At 43.9% G+C, this 18,345-nt stretch overlaps 1 protein-coding gene across 1 annotated transcript in view; it reads right to left on the bottom strand.

The window, feature by feature from the left end:
- The window catches only part of LOC124623063 (soluble guanylate cyclase 88E), a 338,153-nt gene that overhangs the window by 21,065 nt on the left and 298,743 nt on the right, over window positions 1-18,345 (bottom strand). The window contains exon 11 of the mRNA XM_047148855.1: window positions 17,143-17,275. Coding sequence (XP_047004811.1) covers window positions 17,143-17,275 — 133 coding nt within the window. The remainder of the gene's footprint in view (window positions 1-17,142; window positions 17,276-18,345) is intronic.

Here is an 18,345-nt window from a genome sequence, read left to right on the forward strand (position 1 = left end):
GTGTGCCATACCACATATTGCAACCTGGACTCCTTCAGCTCCTATCAACTCGGCCTCCTACTTATTTGCGTTTAGTAACAAGCTGAAAACACCCACACATTTTGTGCCTCTAAACAGTGAGACACAATTGTCCCCATGCCTTCCACTTCTTTCCGTTGACTTAAACCCATTGTGTTTTCCTTTTCCTCTGTTCTAGTGCCTATCCCAAACTCCATACTATCCCCAAACTCACTTCATCTTGTACCATCTGCAATTTTCCTTATCTGTGTAAGAAAGAGGTCATTAGTACCACATTTCTAACCTGGTCACTGGCCCTCTTCCTCCCACCCTTTGATCCTCCTTTGCTACAATTCTCCCATCCCCTCTTCTCCTCCTCCTCCTCATAACTCTCACCAGCCCCACAAACACAATATCTCACTCCAGATGAGTTCAAGAGCCAAGATATTGTGGTGAGTATGTTTTGTTTGTTACGAAAACATATATCATTTATTAAGTGGGGAGGTCTCAGCTCCATGTTCAAACCAAGCTTTTCTGTTTTGGCATTGACTGAGTGGGATGATGGATGTACCCTATTTCACTCAATATGTCCCATACATCATTCATTGGACTAGTTAAAGAGCTTTTAGTCAGCAAAATTAAATATTTGGTATATATAACTGATTTTATGCTGGTGTCATCCTGATAGTCTTATACACAGTCACATGGCTTCTCCAAATCTAGCATGGAAATACTGTGGTAAAATCCTTATGAGAGGTAACCATTAACTCTAATGGTATAAGCATGCAATGAAAATGAACACCAGAATAACCAAAACATGTTTTGTCAGTGAAATTGTAAGCAAAAACATCAAGTAAAGAACACTGATGATATAACAGGGAACAATGAAGACAGAACTTTAAAGAGATATGATATGAAGTGGGGAAAAGTACAGTAATAGCAAATTTATGACTACAGGAAGCAATGATGGCAGCTTGTGAATCCTGCAGAGGGAACTATTATAAGGAAGGAGTAGCAGAAGGCATTTAATGGGTGGTAGTAAACTATAGCTGGATTGTCCAATTAGAGTTTTGTGCAAAACAAGTTTTGGTATGATAAAAATCAAAGTTATCCAGTTTTCATCACTGTATTTCAGGGAGTATTCTATATACATAAAAGCTACTATCACTGACAAACTTCTTTTTTCCACAGGAGGGTTTAACAATGGCAAAAACTACGTTTCACATATATTCAAATAATGAATCACAGAAAAGATAGATTCGAAAGAAAGCAGATTAAAGGACAAATGTTGAAGACTCAAATGCTGCCTATGACACACTTAACCATCACTACTAATAATGAATTCAGAGTGCTACTGACAATCATCCTTCAGACGTACTAGTCGTGAGTGGAACAGGGTTGGAGGGATCAGATAGTGGACTGAAAGTACTCTCAGCAACACACCATTAGGTGGCTTGTGGAGTGTGTCGTGGATGTAGATGAAGTTCTGTGGGCTAACATATTATTACACCTTTATTAGCATTATTAGGTATCTCCTTCTCAGTAAAAATTTCTACCTGTAACTCCAACAGAAGAGTATCATTTAACTAAATGAGGTCTCTTCTGTCGTACTTGTCCAACAGAACAGACACCAATCATAATCATGCAGCCGGTGCATATATTTATATGAAACTGAGAATGAGGAAAGAAATGGAAAGGAGGGGTGGGAAACTTATGACTTCCAGCTCCACAAGAAACTGTGGTAATGCAATGGCAAACCCTGATGCTCCACTTCTCTAGAATGGCTGCCTTAACCCCCTCGGCCATCTGGACGCACTTTCCATGTGATCCAAATTCTCAACTGCAGCATGCAGTAAGTTGAGCATCTGGGTCAGACAGAAAGCATATCCAGATGTCCAAGGGGATTAAGGCAACTGTTCAAGAGAAGTAGAGCATCCAGGTTCGAGTCCCAACCCAACACAAATTTTCAACTTTTGCCACTGCATTACCACAATACCCTGTGTGGCTGGAAGTCACAAGTTTTTCACACATCCTTTCTCTTTCTTTCCCCATTCTGTGTTTAATATAGAAGAGTATCAGCTAGGAAGTAAAAAAGAAAAAAAAGAATCTTACCACCAAATCAATGTGCCTACGCCTATAGTTTTTAATGTGTACACATAACGATCAGCCACTCCCACAAAGTACCCACAGCTTCATTTGTGTAGATGAGAGCATCACAGCAAATGAATTAGATAGTTTAACATTCTATGGGAAAACAACTACTGGCTGACTGAAGCTCACCATGCACTGTATTAATAGTAGGCTAAAGTCAAACCAATACAAATTGTAAATGTAAGTAAGCCATATAAGAAAATAGAAGTATCAATAAATATATCTCTACCAAAGCAGCCTAAGCTGCAAGCTGGCCATTGCAACCATCTGAGTCAGCTACAGTCATGAACCTGCATTTGGACACTGCAAAATGCTGGAGAAAGCTACTGCCAAGCCACCAGAAACAAGAAATTCTGCATTCTGTCCTAGGTGGCCAGCCATATTGCTACAGGTGGTGTTTCCACAGTTGGTTACATAATGGGAGCCTGCTTCGTGTGACAATACATCTGGCTCAGCCAGCAAAATAATCTTGCATCCTCCATCTGACTAGCGTAGTTTCCTTGCCAAACTTTGATCAAATGCGTGGCTAAATCACTGTCTCACTAAGTAGTGGCATCTTTTGGTCGCAACCATTGGTCTACAAGCCGACAACTGGCCCTGATGGTTCTGGGCTGTGAATGGGATTGAGTGGGATGACACCATCATCTGACATGGCAGTCAGTCTCTGGGGAATTTGGGTTCAATTTGGAATGCCTGCACACTCCAGTGGGTCGCCATTTGGTATTTGTCAGCTGTCTGGCCTTACACTATCTAAGCTGACATGCTACTTGGTCAGCAAGGATGCCAATACCACCAGCTGCTGTTGCACTGTCAGTGCCAAGTTAGCAAAGCATTTCCGATTCTGCGCCTGCCACACTATTGAAGAACACAATATGGAAATGCAGCACTGGAGTCCAAAGCAGCTGCATGCAAGCCTGCTGTCAGAAGAGCCAGTAGCTGGAAGTGACATTCCAGAGCAGCAGTCTCATCATGGATCACCTCATCATGGTGCATAAAGATAAACTGTCTTTCCTGCAGTTGGGTTGGGCAGGCAGTGTCTAAATTGCCAAAAAGATGCATTTTAGAAGTGAAGGGTGATTTTGAGAGTTTGATTTTTAAAAGTGAATTCAGGCAGTGATTTGAGTATCTGTAAAGGACTCAGTAAAAAACAGATGGAGGTTTATGCCTGATTGCAACATATTGGGGGCACAGTGCTTTGCATGTAAAATCATCCCCTGCGATTTGCTTTAAGTGTAGGATGTCTGGACATTAGGCCAGGTAGTTTAGAGGTTGCTCATAGTATGCACTGAGAAGTAAGAATTTGATTTAGGTGTGTTCGCTGGCAGATTGGTTCCTTTATTATCATTTTGTTGTTGTTGTGGATGTAGGCTTTGCAATGGACTAACTATGTAGTGAGAACGTTACTACCACGGAAGTGGTTTTGACCTTACTGAATCAGATGGTGTAAATGCAGGTAGATAACATGGAGCTATGCAAGCAATTGTATCGTTATGGGAAAACAGGAGGGAACAATCCTAATCTAGTATGTCAGTACCGTAGTCTTTTGTTTTGTGGATAAGGAAGGGGAAGACATGTTGGCATTCATAGACAAACTGTGAACTGCCACAAAACTACGCTACTGGCCATTAAAATTGCTACACCAAGAAGAAGTGCAGATGATAAATGGGGATTCATTGGACAAATATATTATACTAGAACTGACATGTGATTACATTTCATGCAATTTGGGTGCATAGATCGTGAGAAATCAGTACCCAGAACAACCACCTCTGGCCGTAACAATGGCCTTGATACACCTGGGCATTGAGTCAAACAGAGCTTGGATGGTGTGTACAGGTACAGCTGCCCATGCAGCTTCAGCACGATACCACAGTCCATCAAGAGTACTGGCTGGCGTATTGTAATGAGCCAGTTGCTCGGCCACCATTGATGAGACGCTTTCAATTGGTGAGAGATCTGGAGAATGTGCTGACCAGGGCAGCAGTCGAACATTTTCTGTATCCAGAAAGGCCTGTACAGGACCTGCAACATTTGGTCGTGCATTATCTTGCTAAAATGTAGGGTTTTGCAGGGATCAAATGAAGGGTAGAGCCACAGGTCGTAACACATCTGAAACGCAACTTCCACTGTTCAAAGTGCCGTCAATGCGAACAACAGGTGACCGAGACGTGTAACCAGTGGCACCCCATACCATCACCCCGGGTGATATGCCAGTATGGCGATGACGAATACACGCTTCAAATGTGCGTTCACTGTGAAGTCGCCTTAATGGATACGACCATCATGATGCTGTAAACAGAACCGGAATTCATCTGAAAAAATGACATTTTGCCATTCGTGCACCCAGGTTCGTCATTGAGTACACCATTGCAGGTGCTCCTGTCTGTGATGCAGCGCCAAGGGTAACCGCAGCCATGGTCTCCAAGCTGATAGTTCATGCTTCTGCAAACATCGCAAACTGTTCGTGCAGATGGTTGTTGTCTTGCAAACGTCCCCATCTGTTGACTCAGGGATCGAGACGTGGCTGCATGATCCATTACAGCCACAGATAAGATGCCTGTCATCTCGACTGCTAGTGATATGAGGCCTTTGTGATCCAGCATGGCGTTCTGTATTGCCCTCCTGAACTCACCAGTTCCATATTCTGCTAACAGTCATTGGATCTCGACCAACGCTAGCAGCAATGTCGCGATACGATAAACCACAATTGTGGTAGGCTACAATCCAATCTTTATCAAAGTTGGAAATGTGATGGTACACATTTCTCCTCCTTACACAAGGCATCACAACAACATTTCACCAGGCAATGCTGGTCAACTGCTGTTTGTGTATGAGAAATCAGTTGGAAACTTTCCTCATGTCAGCACGTTGTAGGTGTCGCCACTGGTGCCAACCTTGTGTGAATGCTCTGAAAAGCATATCAAAACATCTTTTCTGGTCGGTTAAATTTCGCATCTGTAGCACGTCATCTTTGTGGTGTAGCAATTTTAATGGCCAGTAGTGTAGGATGTTGGTCAAAAGAAAAACTCTTATATCTGGTCAAGTTACACTTGATGGGAGATGCCAAAGCAAATGTGATGTATCACAAAAAATTAAGGAATGAGTGCAAATCTGAAATTTTAAGGAAATGTTTTGTGTAATGTTGCAGAAGGAAACTTACCTGTAGACATTAGAGAGAGCATTAAACAATGTGCTGCGAAGACAGGGAGAGTCCATGAAAAACTTTCTAGGCAGTGTTAGATACAGTTTCCCAATAACTTAGCAGAACCCGTAGCTGCTGCAACAGCATTACAGGAGACTGATATGGTGACCTGAGTTTGGGATATGGAGTTAAAAGTTCATGTGCAGACAGGCAGGGCATGTAAAGTTGAAATGCTATTAATGACAGTGTAGGAAATGGGTGTGAACAAGGCATCTGGAGTGAAAGTGTAGGCAGAAGTCTACCAAAGAGCATGACAGACTGATTAAATTTTGTGTGGCTCAACAGCCTGCTGCAAGTCTTTCAACTGGCCACTACTTCAGTGACTAGCATGTCAGTAACCTACCCCAGTAGCAGTCCTACATCTACATGGATACTCTGCAATCCATCCACACGTGGCGGAGGGTACCCGTATCACTACTAGTCATTTCCTTTTCCTGCTCCACTAACAAACAGAACTAGGGAGAACAATTGCCTATATGCCTCTGTATGGGACATTATTTCTTGTATCTTACTTTCATAGTCCTTACACACAATGTATGTTGGAGACAACAGAATCGTTTTGCCATCAGCTTCAAATCTCAGTTCTCTAAATTTTGTCAGTAGGGTTCCATGAAAAGAACATTGCCTTCCCCCAAAGGGTTCCCAGGTGAGTTCCAAAAGCAACTACTTCAGTGGCTTCATTTAATCCAACCTGAATCAGATCCCAAAAACTCTAGCTGTACCCAAGAATAAGTGGCACTAGCATCCTATATGCAGTCTCCTTTATGGATGAATCACACTTTCCTATAATTCTCCCAATAAACCAAAGCTAACCATTCGCATTTCCTACCACAGACCCTCTCATGCTCGTTCCACTTTATATCGCTTTACATCATTATGCCCAGATATTTAAATGGCATGACTTTGTCAAGCAGGACACTGCTAATGCTGTACCCAAGTACTATAGGTCTGTCTTTAATACTCATCTGCACTCAATTACATTTTTCTACATTTAGAGCTAGCTGTCATTCATCAGACCAGCTATAAATTTTGTCTAAGTTGTCTTGTATCTTCCTACAGTCACTCAACTTTGACATTGTACCATACACCACAACATCATCAACTGTTTGTTGATTCCTGCCCACCCTTTCCATAAAATCATTTATGTATGTAGAGAGTAACAGTGATCCTATCCTACTTCTTTGAGTCATACCTGATGATGCCACTATCTCTGACAAACACTCGCTTTAGAGGACAACTTACTGGTTTCTATGACTTAAGAAGTCTTCAACCCACCTATATATCTGTGAAAGTATTGCATAAGCTTATACTTTCTTTAACAGCCTCCCGGAAATCTATAAATATGGAATCTGCTTGTTGCCCTTCATCCATAGTTTGCAGTATATCATTTGAGAAAAGGGCAATCTGAGTTTTGCATAAGTGGTGCTTTCTAAAACCATGAAGATTTCTGGACATAAGCTTCTTGGTCTCAAGAAAATTTATTACATTCAAACTGAGAATATGTTCAATGATTTTGCAGCAAACCAATGTTAGGGATATTGATCTGCAAATTTTGCAAGTCTGTTCTTTCACCTTTCTTATACACAGGAGACACTTATGCTTTTTTCCACTCACTTGGGGCTTTGTGCTGGGATGGAGATTCACAATAAATGCAAGGTAAGAAAGGGACCAATGCTGTAGAGTACTCCGAAAAACCGAACTGGGATTCCATCTGGATCTATCTATCTATCTATTGCTTGCGCCTTTATCATGTGGTCGCACAGGGTTGATGTGGTTAGGTATGGATTTGGCAATGTTAATTTTAAGGGGTGGCCGGATGCCCTTCCTGCTGTGGCTAGTGCAATCCATGGTATAATGTGAACATGTTCAGATGTCTGTGAGTCATGTAACTGAGGTGGGACGTAGGGACCAGCCCAGTATTCACCTAGGGTGATGTGGAAAACTGCCTAGAAACCACATCCAGGCTGGCCTGCACATCAGCCTACATCATTAATCCACCGGGCAGATTTATTCCAGGGCTGGTGCGCCTACCTGTGTCCGGGAAGCAGCACATTAGCACTCTCGGCTAACCTGGTGGGCCTGGGATTCCATCTGGATCTGGTCACTTATTTGTTTTCAACTCCTTTATTTGTTTCTCTATGCCAGTGATGCGTTTTACTAGATCATCCGTACAGGAATCTGTACAATTCTCCTGTGTGAACAATTTCTTGAACATGAAACTTAAAACTTCAGCTTTTGTTTTGCTGTCTTCAACTGCCACACCAGACTGGTCAACATGTGGCTGGATGGAAGCCTTAGAACCACTCGGTGATTTTATGTAGGCCTAAAATTTTCTTACGCGCTCTGCCAGATCTGTTGATAAGGTATGACAGTGGTAGTAGTTGTATACTTCATGCATAGATCTTTTCCAGACATACAAAGCTCTACTAACCTTTACTTGTTGTCATTTGCATGTCCTCTTTTGGAGCAAGAGTAACAGCCTCTGCTTCCTAAGCACGTTCCAAATATTTTTATTACACCATTGTGTGTCTTTTTCATGCTTTATCCACTTACTAGGCACAAATTCTCCAGATCACAATTTGCCCACAATTCCTCTGTGTCCATTTCGCTGCAACTAAGTCCTGCTAGGAAAAGGGGACCTATGGATAATGGGGAACCAGGACCACTTGTCATTCCTGGTGAATCTCCACGTTGTTTGGAGGTGAAAGCTTGGTTAAAGGCAGACCAGGATCATATCGTATGATCTCCAAGTTTCCAGGCATGCACTTTTACTGTTAGATCATCAGTCCTGACATAATAGATGGGCGTGAGGTGGGAATAGTAACCCAGTGTTAAATGAAAATGGGAGGTCCAATGCTGTCAAGCAAATGTGCCCATTAAATATAAACACAGCCAAAATGTGTGCAATGCAAAATTTTGTTTAATGAGTGGAAAGAAACATAAATTTTATTGAACACAGGTTTGTAGGTACCTATGGCAAGTGTAGTAGCCACCAGAAAGATCGCGGGAGGCGCACATTGGCACGGCGCGTCACGGACGGTAGTTGCCGCAAGTAGAGTCCCGTCCACCAGAGGGCACGCGAGAATTCAGACGCGACCTCTGCCGGCATAACAACAACAACAACTCCGGCAGCACGGGCCGTGTCTAGTCAGTCAAGATCGGGCATGCCTAGGACACAGTCCCGGTCTACGCTAAGTGCAGTGCGACGTAACGTGAACAGTGTTATTACACAATTGGCGACGAGTAGGGTCGTTGTTCCGGTTTCGCAGATTATCCACGGCATGGAGGATTTGGTGCGAGTTTTGGTTGTGCAGCAGACGGAACTCATGGCCACCATGAAACAAGTGCTTCCGGCGTTGCTCTCCACGCCGTCTGCTCCGGCGCCATTCCCTCCTCCCTTTCCCCCGTATGACGAGACGGCGGAGGATTGGGACGCATATGAACATCGCCTTCGGCAGCATTTCCAGGCGTTTCATGTTTCCGATGCGGAGGTATGTCGTGCTCTCTTCTTGTCTTGGATATCTCCCTCGCTGTATCAAGTTTTGCGGCAGCTAGCGCTGTTGCAGGAACCCTCATCCTTGTCTTTTGACGCATTGTGTTCATTGCTGTCTTCATATTATCGCCGCCGCACGCATGTTGTGGCGGCTAGGGTCGAGAAACAGCCCCATCAGTCTTACCGGGCGTGGGCCGCTACCCTGCACGGTCTTAGTCGCAAGTGTCATTTTGTCACGGAGCAGTCGCGAGAGTCGTACGCCCACGTTATGGTACGTGACGTCATTGTTCGTTCGGCCCCTGATAGGGAGGTCCGGCAACGGGCCCTGCAGTTAGAAAACCCTTCCCTCGAGGAAGTCCTGTCCATTGCTCAATCGTATGAAGTCTCTCACGCGGCAGGTCAACAGCTGGAAGCGTGGTGCGACGTCGCGGAGGTTCAGGGCGGCGCGGCCGCGTCCACTGTGTCGGGGGTGGACGACGTGCGAGCGGTTCAATCCGGCCGTTACGGCCGCTCCCGCACGGCGCGTAAACAGAATTCCGCCCGCCGGCCCCTGTTGCCGTCCTGTGCGTCGTGCTATATACATCATGATCGGTCAGAGTGCCCCCAGCGTTGGACCGTTTGTCGCAAATGTAATAGAAAAGGTCACATTGCTAAAGTTTGCCGCTCCGCCTCAAAAGAATCGCAGGAAGCAGGTACAGAGGACATAGACGTTGACATTCAGGAAGTTTCATCGGGCCAGGCTCCCGACGCATCGGCACGCAAACTCTTTATCGAGGTGTCGGTTCAGTCGCGCCGGTTACAACTGCAAGTCGATACGGGCGCGGCAGTTTCGTTGTTGAATGCACAAACTTATTCCGACCTTGGATCGCCCCCGTTGGCGCCAGTTTACCGGCGTCTACGCGGTTATGGTAAACAGTTCATTCCCCTACTGGGTCAATTCACTGCCGACGTGACTTACAAATCCGTCACTCGGTCTATTACTTTTATTGTTGTCAGTGATGCGAGCTCAGCTAACCTTTTTGGCCTGGATGCCTTTCAAGCTTTCGGTTTTTCTATCGCTGACACCATACAGTTGGTCTCCGAAGACGTTCCCTATCAATCATTGGAATCTTTGATCTCCGACTTTCCAGATATTTTTGAGGAGGGCCTAGGGCGTGTTTCAGATTTTGAGGCTCACTTAACGTTGAAGGCGTCGGCTCGCCCGCGTTTTCTACGCGCGAGGCAGATCCCCTTGGCTCTCCGCCCTCAGGTAAAGGAAGAGCTAGACCGGCTGACAGCCCTAGGGGTCGTTCTTCCCATTTCTTCCAGTGAGTGGGCTTCGCCCCTCGTTATTGTAAGGAAGCCCTCGGGAAAATTACGTCTTTGTGGCGATTTCAAGGCCACCATTGATTCCCAATTGGTGGTGGACACCTATCCTTTGCCTCATGCTGATGAATTGTTCTCATCCGTGGCGGGAGGCCAATATTTTTCGAAAATCGATCTGTCGGAAGCTTATCATCAGATACCACTTGATGAGGACTCCAAACGGTTGGCGGTCGTCAACACCCCGTTTGGCCTTTACCAATACCAGCGGTTGGCCTTTGGAATATCCAGTGCCCCGGCGATATTCCAGCGTTATCTTGAGCATGTCACGTCGACAATTCCTCATTGTATTAATTACCTGGATGACATAATTGTCACAGGCCGCAGCACAAAGGAACACTTGCACAACCTTCGCACCCTCTTTCTCAAATTCAGGTCTGTGGGCTTGCGTTGCAACCTGCATAAGTCAACCTTCTTTCAACCATCCATTGAGTATGTGGGCTACACCATCTCTCGGCACGGTATCCAGCCACTAGGAAGTTTGGTCCAAGGTATCGTCAACCTTCCTCGGCCCGCTTCGCTGAAAGAGTTACAAGCTTTTTTAGGCAAGATAGCCTATTACCACCGGTTCATTCCCAGGGCTTCCACTATAGCCCACCCCCTGTACTGCCTTCTGCGCAAGGGTGTTCCTTTTGATTGGTCGCCTGCATGTGAGTGAGCGTTCACCTCGTTGAAGGGCCTCCTCACGTCCGCCCCTTGTTTGGCTACTTTTGATCCCCGTATGCTGTTGGTCCTGGCTGCAGACGCTTCGCAGTATGGGGTGGGGGCGGTCCTGGCCCATCGCAACGCAGATGGTTCCGAGCAACCACTGGCGTTTGTGTCTAAAACGCTTAGTCCCGCGCAGGCCCATTACTCCCAGGTGGAAAAAGAGGCTTTGGTCATTGTCTACGCTGTTACCAAGTTTCACCCTTTCTTGTATGGCACGAGGTTTCAGTTAATCACTGACCATAAGCCGTTAATATCGTTATTTGGCCACGCCTCTCAGATTCCGGATAGGGCGGCCCACAGACTACAGCGCTGGGCCTTGTTCCTCTCTAAGTACCATTATGACATTCATTTTCGCCCTACAGGACAGCATGCCAACGCCGACGCTCTTTCCCGTCTTCCGGTGGGCCCGGATCCTACGTTCGATTGAGAGGAGATTGTGTGTTTTCATTTGGATGTGGCGTCCCGCCAAGCGGTTGATGGCTTCCCGATCACTAGTTCTCGAGTTGCCAGGGAAACAGCAGCTGACCCGGTTCTCCGGCAGGTAGTTCGCCTCATTCAGCAGGGGTGGTCATCCCACCCTCCGGGCCGGGCCTCGGACCCTCTTCGTAATTATTTTCTTCTACGGGACCGCCTCTCGGTCTTAGAAGGCGTTCTCCTTCTGGCTACCGATGATAAAGCTCCTCGCATGGTTGTTCCTGCAAGTTTACGACGGGAGGTCCTCACGTTATTACATGCGGGGCACTGGGGTGTTTCCCGTACTAAAACCTTGGCTCGCAGACATGTGTACTGGCTCAGTATTGACAGAGAAATTGAGCACTTGGTGGACGCCTGATCCCAGTGTACGAGCCAACAAGCATCTCCCAGGGCGGCATTCTCTTCATGGCCACCAGCAACCCAAGCATGGGAACGTGTTCACATCGATTTTGCGGGCCCGTTTCTCAACGGTTTTTGGCTCATTGTCATTGATGCTTATTCCCGATTCCCATATGTGGTTCGCTGCTCCTCAACCACTTCCAAAGTTGCAATCCAGGCACTAGCAAAAATCTTTTCTGTGGAAGGTCTGCCAATCACCCTGGTCTCGGACAATGGACCGCAGTTTATTTCGCAGACCTTCCAGGATTTTTGTAGGCGCTTCGGTATTCGGCACGTTTGCTCTCCACCCTTCCATCCACAATCGAATGGGGAAGCCGAGCGCATGGTGTGCACATTTAAGACGCAGATGAAAAAGTATGTGCACGAATTTCCTGTGGAGGAAGCATTGACGTTTTTCTTGACGGCGTACCGGACCACACCAATGGGAGACCACAGCCCCGCGGAGCTCCTCTGTGGGCATCAACCTAGGACTCTGCTGCACCTCCTCCGGCCTGGTCCTCGCCAGTCTTCACAACACGGAGTACCTGGTTTTCCACTGGGTATGTCGGTCTGGGCCCGTGGGTTTGGTCGCAATCCACGTTGGCTCCCAGCGGTGGTCCTGTGCCGAAATGGTCGCCGGCTCTACACCTTGCAGGCGGGGGACCGGGTGGTCCGTTGTCACCAAAATCAGCTCCGTCCACGTTCGGGCACCCACCCTCCGCTCTCTCGGACACTGGCTTCCCCGTTGCCGGCACCTGTGTTGGTTTCGCAGGGGTCGTTGCCTCCTCTCCCCGCTGTGCCTCTGCCGCACTGCGATGGTTCTCAGCCTTGGCAGCCTCCAGTAGCTCCAGCACCGGCATCGCCATCGTTCGAGATACCCCAGCGAGAGCCGGCCCCCCTAGTGGGCCCGGTTTCTCAGGAGGTTGGTTCACCTGTGGTCGTCCCTTCCCCTTCGTCCCCGCCGCTGGGTCTTGCCCCTCCCGGGGTGGAACAGGATCCGGAGTTCAACAGCTTGTCGCCCATTCTGTCCCGGGCTCCGGTTGTGGGACGACGGGGGCCTCTTCATGTGGGTCACTTCCAGCCGTATTCGAAGGTTCCAGCTCGAGGGTTGGCAGATCCCCTCGACTCCGGCCATCCAATGGATGTGGAGGTCATCGCTCCTGCCCGTCGCTCCACCTTCCGATGCAGTGGATCACAGTGGCTTCACCCCCCGAAGCAGGAGGAGTGTAGTAGCCACCAGAAAGATCGCGGGAGGCGCACATTGGCACGGCGCGTCACGGACGGTAGTTCCCGCAAGTAGAGTCCCGTCCACCAGAGGGCACGCAAGAATTCAGACGCGACCTCTGCCGGCATAACAACAACAACAACAACAACTCCGGCGGCACGGGCCGTGCCTAGTCAGTCAAGATCGGGCATGCCTAGGACACAGTCCCGGTCTATGCTAAGTGCAGTGCGACGTAATGTGAACGGTGTTATTACAGCAAGTTTGGACCTCATAGGGGTAGGAAGTTGGGTGCACCACAGTGTGTAAGTCAAGTGAGGTGGGTGGAAATGATGTACATTTGCTGTGTTCAGATGTTGAGTTTGCAGATTGGGCAAAAAATTTGTGGGCTTTTACAGATGTTTCATATAATTTAGACAATGACTTCTGTGCAATCTGAGGGTTAGATTTCTTGTCTGAACATCATGAGAACCAATCTTGATGAGCACTTGGCAGCCCTCAGTGAGACAGCATTCTACCTGGCTGAAACTGCAGACAGTGCTTCAAGGTTCATCCCAGGTGCATGAGGAACCATTTTAACTGTATGTACAGCCACTAAGTATCAATCTGTGTGGTAGTTGGCCTTGCACTGGATAGATATGTACCCAGTAGGACAGTTTATAATGGGAAGGACCCTCCATGGTATACACTCACTGCAAAGAAACTTCTAAAGAAACAGAGACTACTGCATAACAGGTGTAAAACATAGTGTGGGGATACATATACAGAGATGCTGATGGAAATGTATTTGGGTGTAAAATGAGTACCCAGTCATGTCTTCAGTGACTACCGTTGGTAGGGTATTGTCAGACAATCTTACACAAAACCCAAAGAAATTCTGGTTATATATAATGGCTGTCAGCAGTACGAAAGTTAGTGTCCACACAATTATGGATGTTGTGGGAACAGAAATTGAGAGTAGGAAAGCAAAAGCAGAAATGCTAAACTCTATTTTCAAATGTTCCTTTACAAAGCAAAACCCAGGAGAACTTCCTGTTTAATCCTTGTACCACTCAAAAGATGAGTGAAATAAGTGTTATGTCAGTGGTGTTGAGAAACAGCTGAAATCATTAAAATTGAGCAGAGCTCTGGGGTCGGATGGAATTTGTTGCTGAATTAGCCCAGCCTTTGAGTACCATCTAGTACAGATCCCTCTGACAAAAAACAGTGCCCAGTCACACCCCTCTACAAGAAGGGTTGCAGAGTTGATCCATAAAATTACTGTCCATCCTTGACATCCATTTGTTGCAGAATCGTAGAACATATTCCTAGCTCAAACATAATGAGACATCTCAAATAGAATGATCTCCTCCATGCTAGACAGGGTTGATTCTGAAGACATCAGTCATGGGAAACCCAACCCACACTTTTCAAACATAGCATTGTGGAAGCTTTAGATCAAGGCAGACAGGTAGATGACGTGTTTCTTGATTCCTGAAAAGTATTTGACTCAGTATCACATGTACACTCATTATCAAAAGTAAAATAATATGACATAGCAAGTGAAATTTGTGACTGAACTGCGGATTTTTTGGTAGGGAGGATGCTGCAAGTTGTCTTGAATAGAGAGTCATTGACAGATGTAGAAGTATCTTCAGGTGTGCATGAGGTAAATCTGTTGAGACCCTTGCTCTGCATGTTGTATATTAATGACCTCGAAGATGATATTAATAGTATCTCAGACTTTTTGCATATGAAGCAGTTGTGTATAATGAAATACTGTCTGAGAGCAGCTGCATAAATATTCAGTCAGGTTTTGATGAGATTTCGAAGTGGTGCAAAACTTGGCAGCTTGCTTTAAATGTTCAGAAATGTAAAATTGTGCAGTTAAAAAATGTATTATCCTATGACTATAATATCAATGTCTCTGGTAATCTATAAATGACATTTGGACTGCAGCTGGACATTAAGTACTTGAAAAATGATAATCAAAACCAAAGCTGTATTGTAATCCAATGTCATTTATTTAAAACATGCTACCAGTTTCAATGCTGAAAAGCATTATGTTCAGGTACCAAGTGTAATCTGCCATCAACATATGAACCACAGTGACAAATTGTGCCTTCAAATGGAAGCAGTACAGATTATTAAGCATAATTATTAAGCATGTGAACATATACAGTGAACAAAGTTGAGTCCAGAGGGCCAAAATCAACGGGATTCCATTACTTCCAGTAACAAGCCCACCAATGGGTAGATGTCTGACCATTGGTGGGCTTGTTACTCAAAGTGCTTTCGAAATTTGAAACCTAAGGATTAAATAAAAAGATTGTTTCAGCACAACTGAATCTGTCACAGAAATCCAGTGCTCCATTCCCTAATCATACTGTGTGGCACCATTTACTAATTATTTGACATACAAATTTATATAAATTAGCTGAAGGGGGAATCCCTATGGCAGCATAGTATTAATAATATTGTCCATACAACTTTGTCATTTTCCACTTATCTAACATATAGTTACAGCAGATTGCTTTCGGCTCACTGTGATTCGTACAACACTGGTAAGGTCTTATAGGACCAAACTGCTCAGGTCATCGGCCCCTAAGCCTACACACTACTTAATCTAACTTAAACTAACTTATGCTATGGACAACACACACACCTATGCCTGAGGGAGGACTCAAACCTCCAATGGGGGGGCCCACAACACTAATTTTGACCTATTTGTCATTATAAACTAAAATATAATAACCAAATTCCACAATTATTCATACACTTTTCTATAACTAGAACCACTAAACACTAGTTGGGGTAGTCCTTGTCTGGTTACCAACCAGTTAATACCTTACAACTACCACAAGTAAAAATGTATCCAATTTTCTTTGTTTATCTCTATGAAGTTGCTTATGTACACAAACTGTGTCAACTAGCATGCTTTTGGTATTCATGTTGTTAACATCTCTGTGTTAAATGTTTTTGTGACCCACTCAATGAAGAATCCATTACTGACAATAAGCATTTAACTTGTGGTTTATGAACATTTAAATAGTCACAGAGACACAGTTCTGAAATATGTGAATAAGTATGTTGCCACTGTTTAAAATGTGTACCTGATAGCCTGTGATGCATAAACTACCTGTAAAATCAATAGAAGAAGCTGATAATTGCAGTGTGTTTTGAGAGTAACAAACATAAAAAATTTCATGTTTATCTCAATGGTGTTATGTGAGTTATTTAACATCAGATTGCTAGATTCATCAGACGGAGGAAGAGTGATGTTAATATTTCAAAGCTGTCATGGTATTGCTGTAAACACAGATTAGTAACTCTGCAAACACCAAAAGATTTATTTTGCTTCAATGATTATTAGCCATATCACAGTTTGTCAAAAGTATTGCCAATGGGATATTGCAAATATATAAATTTTTAAGTAAAGGATCTCCAGAATGAAACGTTTGTTACAATGTGTGGCAACAGCGTGGGGGATCAGTACCATACTTCAGGAGGTAAAATTGTATGCACTTCCAATGAACACACAAAAAAATAAAAAAAACAAAGCTGTAGGAACTATTAGTTTTTTCCTCAGGAAAGAAAGATGGATAGGTTGGAGATGGTTAAAATGGAACATATCCCTTTTTTCTCTCTGAGGAAGGTACCAATAGCTCTTAATGCCAGGACTGTTTTTTGTGTTTTTATATGTTTCTGTTGACAATATGTACAATTTTAGCTCCTGGAGGTAAGCACTAGACAACCATTTTGTCTTAATGTAAATTTATAGTTTTGTCAGTTGAATATTCCCTTTGACAAAAGAATTACAGATAGACTTGTGCCCAAATCTTTAATGCAAAATTCCCACATATATATATGCAGCACTTCAACAATATTTGATTACACAGAAACCTGACAGTCATGTAATGTCAAAAGAATGGCAAGAGGATATAAGCCACAAGCACCTTGATATATTTATATATAACCAGTTCATGGGTTATTAAATAAATCATTACTGTCTTACTTTGTTGAGGAATCCCAAGTGGCAGAAATTGGGTTGGCCTCTAATGAAATCATGCAGGCACTCATTTTTTAAAAGCATTTTCAGAAGGGTTACTGAAAGGGCAGAAAATTGAAATGACGCAAAGGAAAGGATATAAATAGTTAAAAATCAGATTATCTTACCTGTTGAAGGATCTTTGAGGTCTGTGATTGCCTCCACCATGTCAAGGGCCATATCACATACTTTCTCTGCATGGTTCTTTTCTTTCTCTGGAGCACCAGACACAACCATGTAAGCATCACCTATGGTCTCTACCTGGCGGCGCAAGACAGAAATATCCTGGTCAGGCCTATTTCGCACAAATGCCTTTTGTGCGTGAGACAATGATGGAGGCCAAAGAAAGAAAGGGAAAGAAAAGAAACAGAAAACTTAAGAGAGTCATGCAGACTGTAACTAAAAGGATCTCACTGAAAAGAAACCGCTAAATGAGAGAAAAAGCGGACAGATATCATACAGGAGGATCAGCTAACTAGTTTTAGTATGGGTGCTAGAAACTTAATACGCAGAAAGGTTTAGTTACTTACTGTAATTATTACTCATAAATAGGCTATTTTCCATCAAGAAAATGAAGCATCAAAGTTGAAGTCATATGTGTAGTAGAATTATTGTTATTATTATTTCTGTTATTATTATTATTATTATTATTATTATTATTATTATTATTATTATTATTGCTTAAGTAATAGGGAAATTTTTGCTGCACTAATAAGAAAAGTACAATTCAGACTACATTTGTTGATTTTCAGACAATTTAGAAATAACACTTATTTTTTAATGATTTGGTTTTTCAATTTTGAATTGATTTGAAATTAACCAAATAAAAACTTTTATGTTGTGGAAGGAACATAATGAGTAACATTGGAATTATTATATTTTGTACTTTCTCATCATTCAGGATACAAACATTCTACTTCTAACTGTGGTTGAGAACGTTACATTTCTTGCTCTGTGTAAATCACCCCCCCCCCCCCTTTTCTTTTTAAAAAAAGGCTTTTAAAGTATCAGTCTAATGCAGTGGTTTGTAGCACTTAGATTTAGGATTGGTGGATATTAAATTTCAAATATGTTTTGGCATGTTTTAAGAAACGATATAACAACAATGAATAGAAATGCTAGGTATGTGATTTTAAAAATGTTGACTTTCATTACTGTTGTTTGTTCAGTCTATAATAGGGATATAACTTTTTAATGTTTCATTCATGTAACTACCAACACTTAACATCTTAGAAGAAACAAAATCACCAGAACAAATAAATAAATAAACAAAAAGCAGGTGACAGAAAATCATAAAAACAGGTTTCAAACACGTATTCCCGTACATTTGT

The sequence above is a fragment of the Schistocerca americana genome, chromosome 7 (genome assembly GCF_021461395.2).
Source record: "Schistocerca americana isolate TAMUIC-IGC-003095 chromosome 7, iqSchAmer2.1, whole genome shotgun sequence".
Lineage (NCBI taxonomy): Eukaryota > Metazoa > Arthropoda > Insecta > Orthoptera > Acrididae > Schistocerca > Schistocerca americana.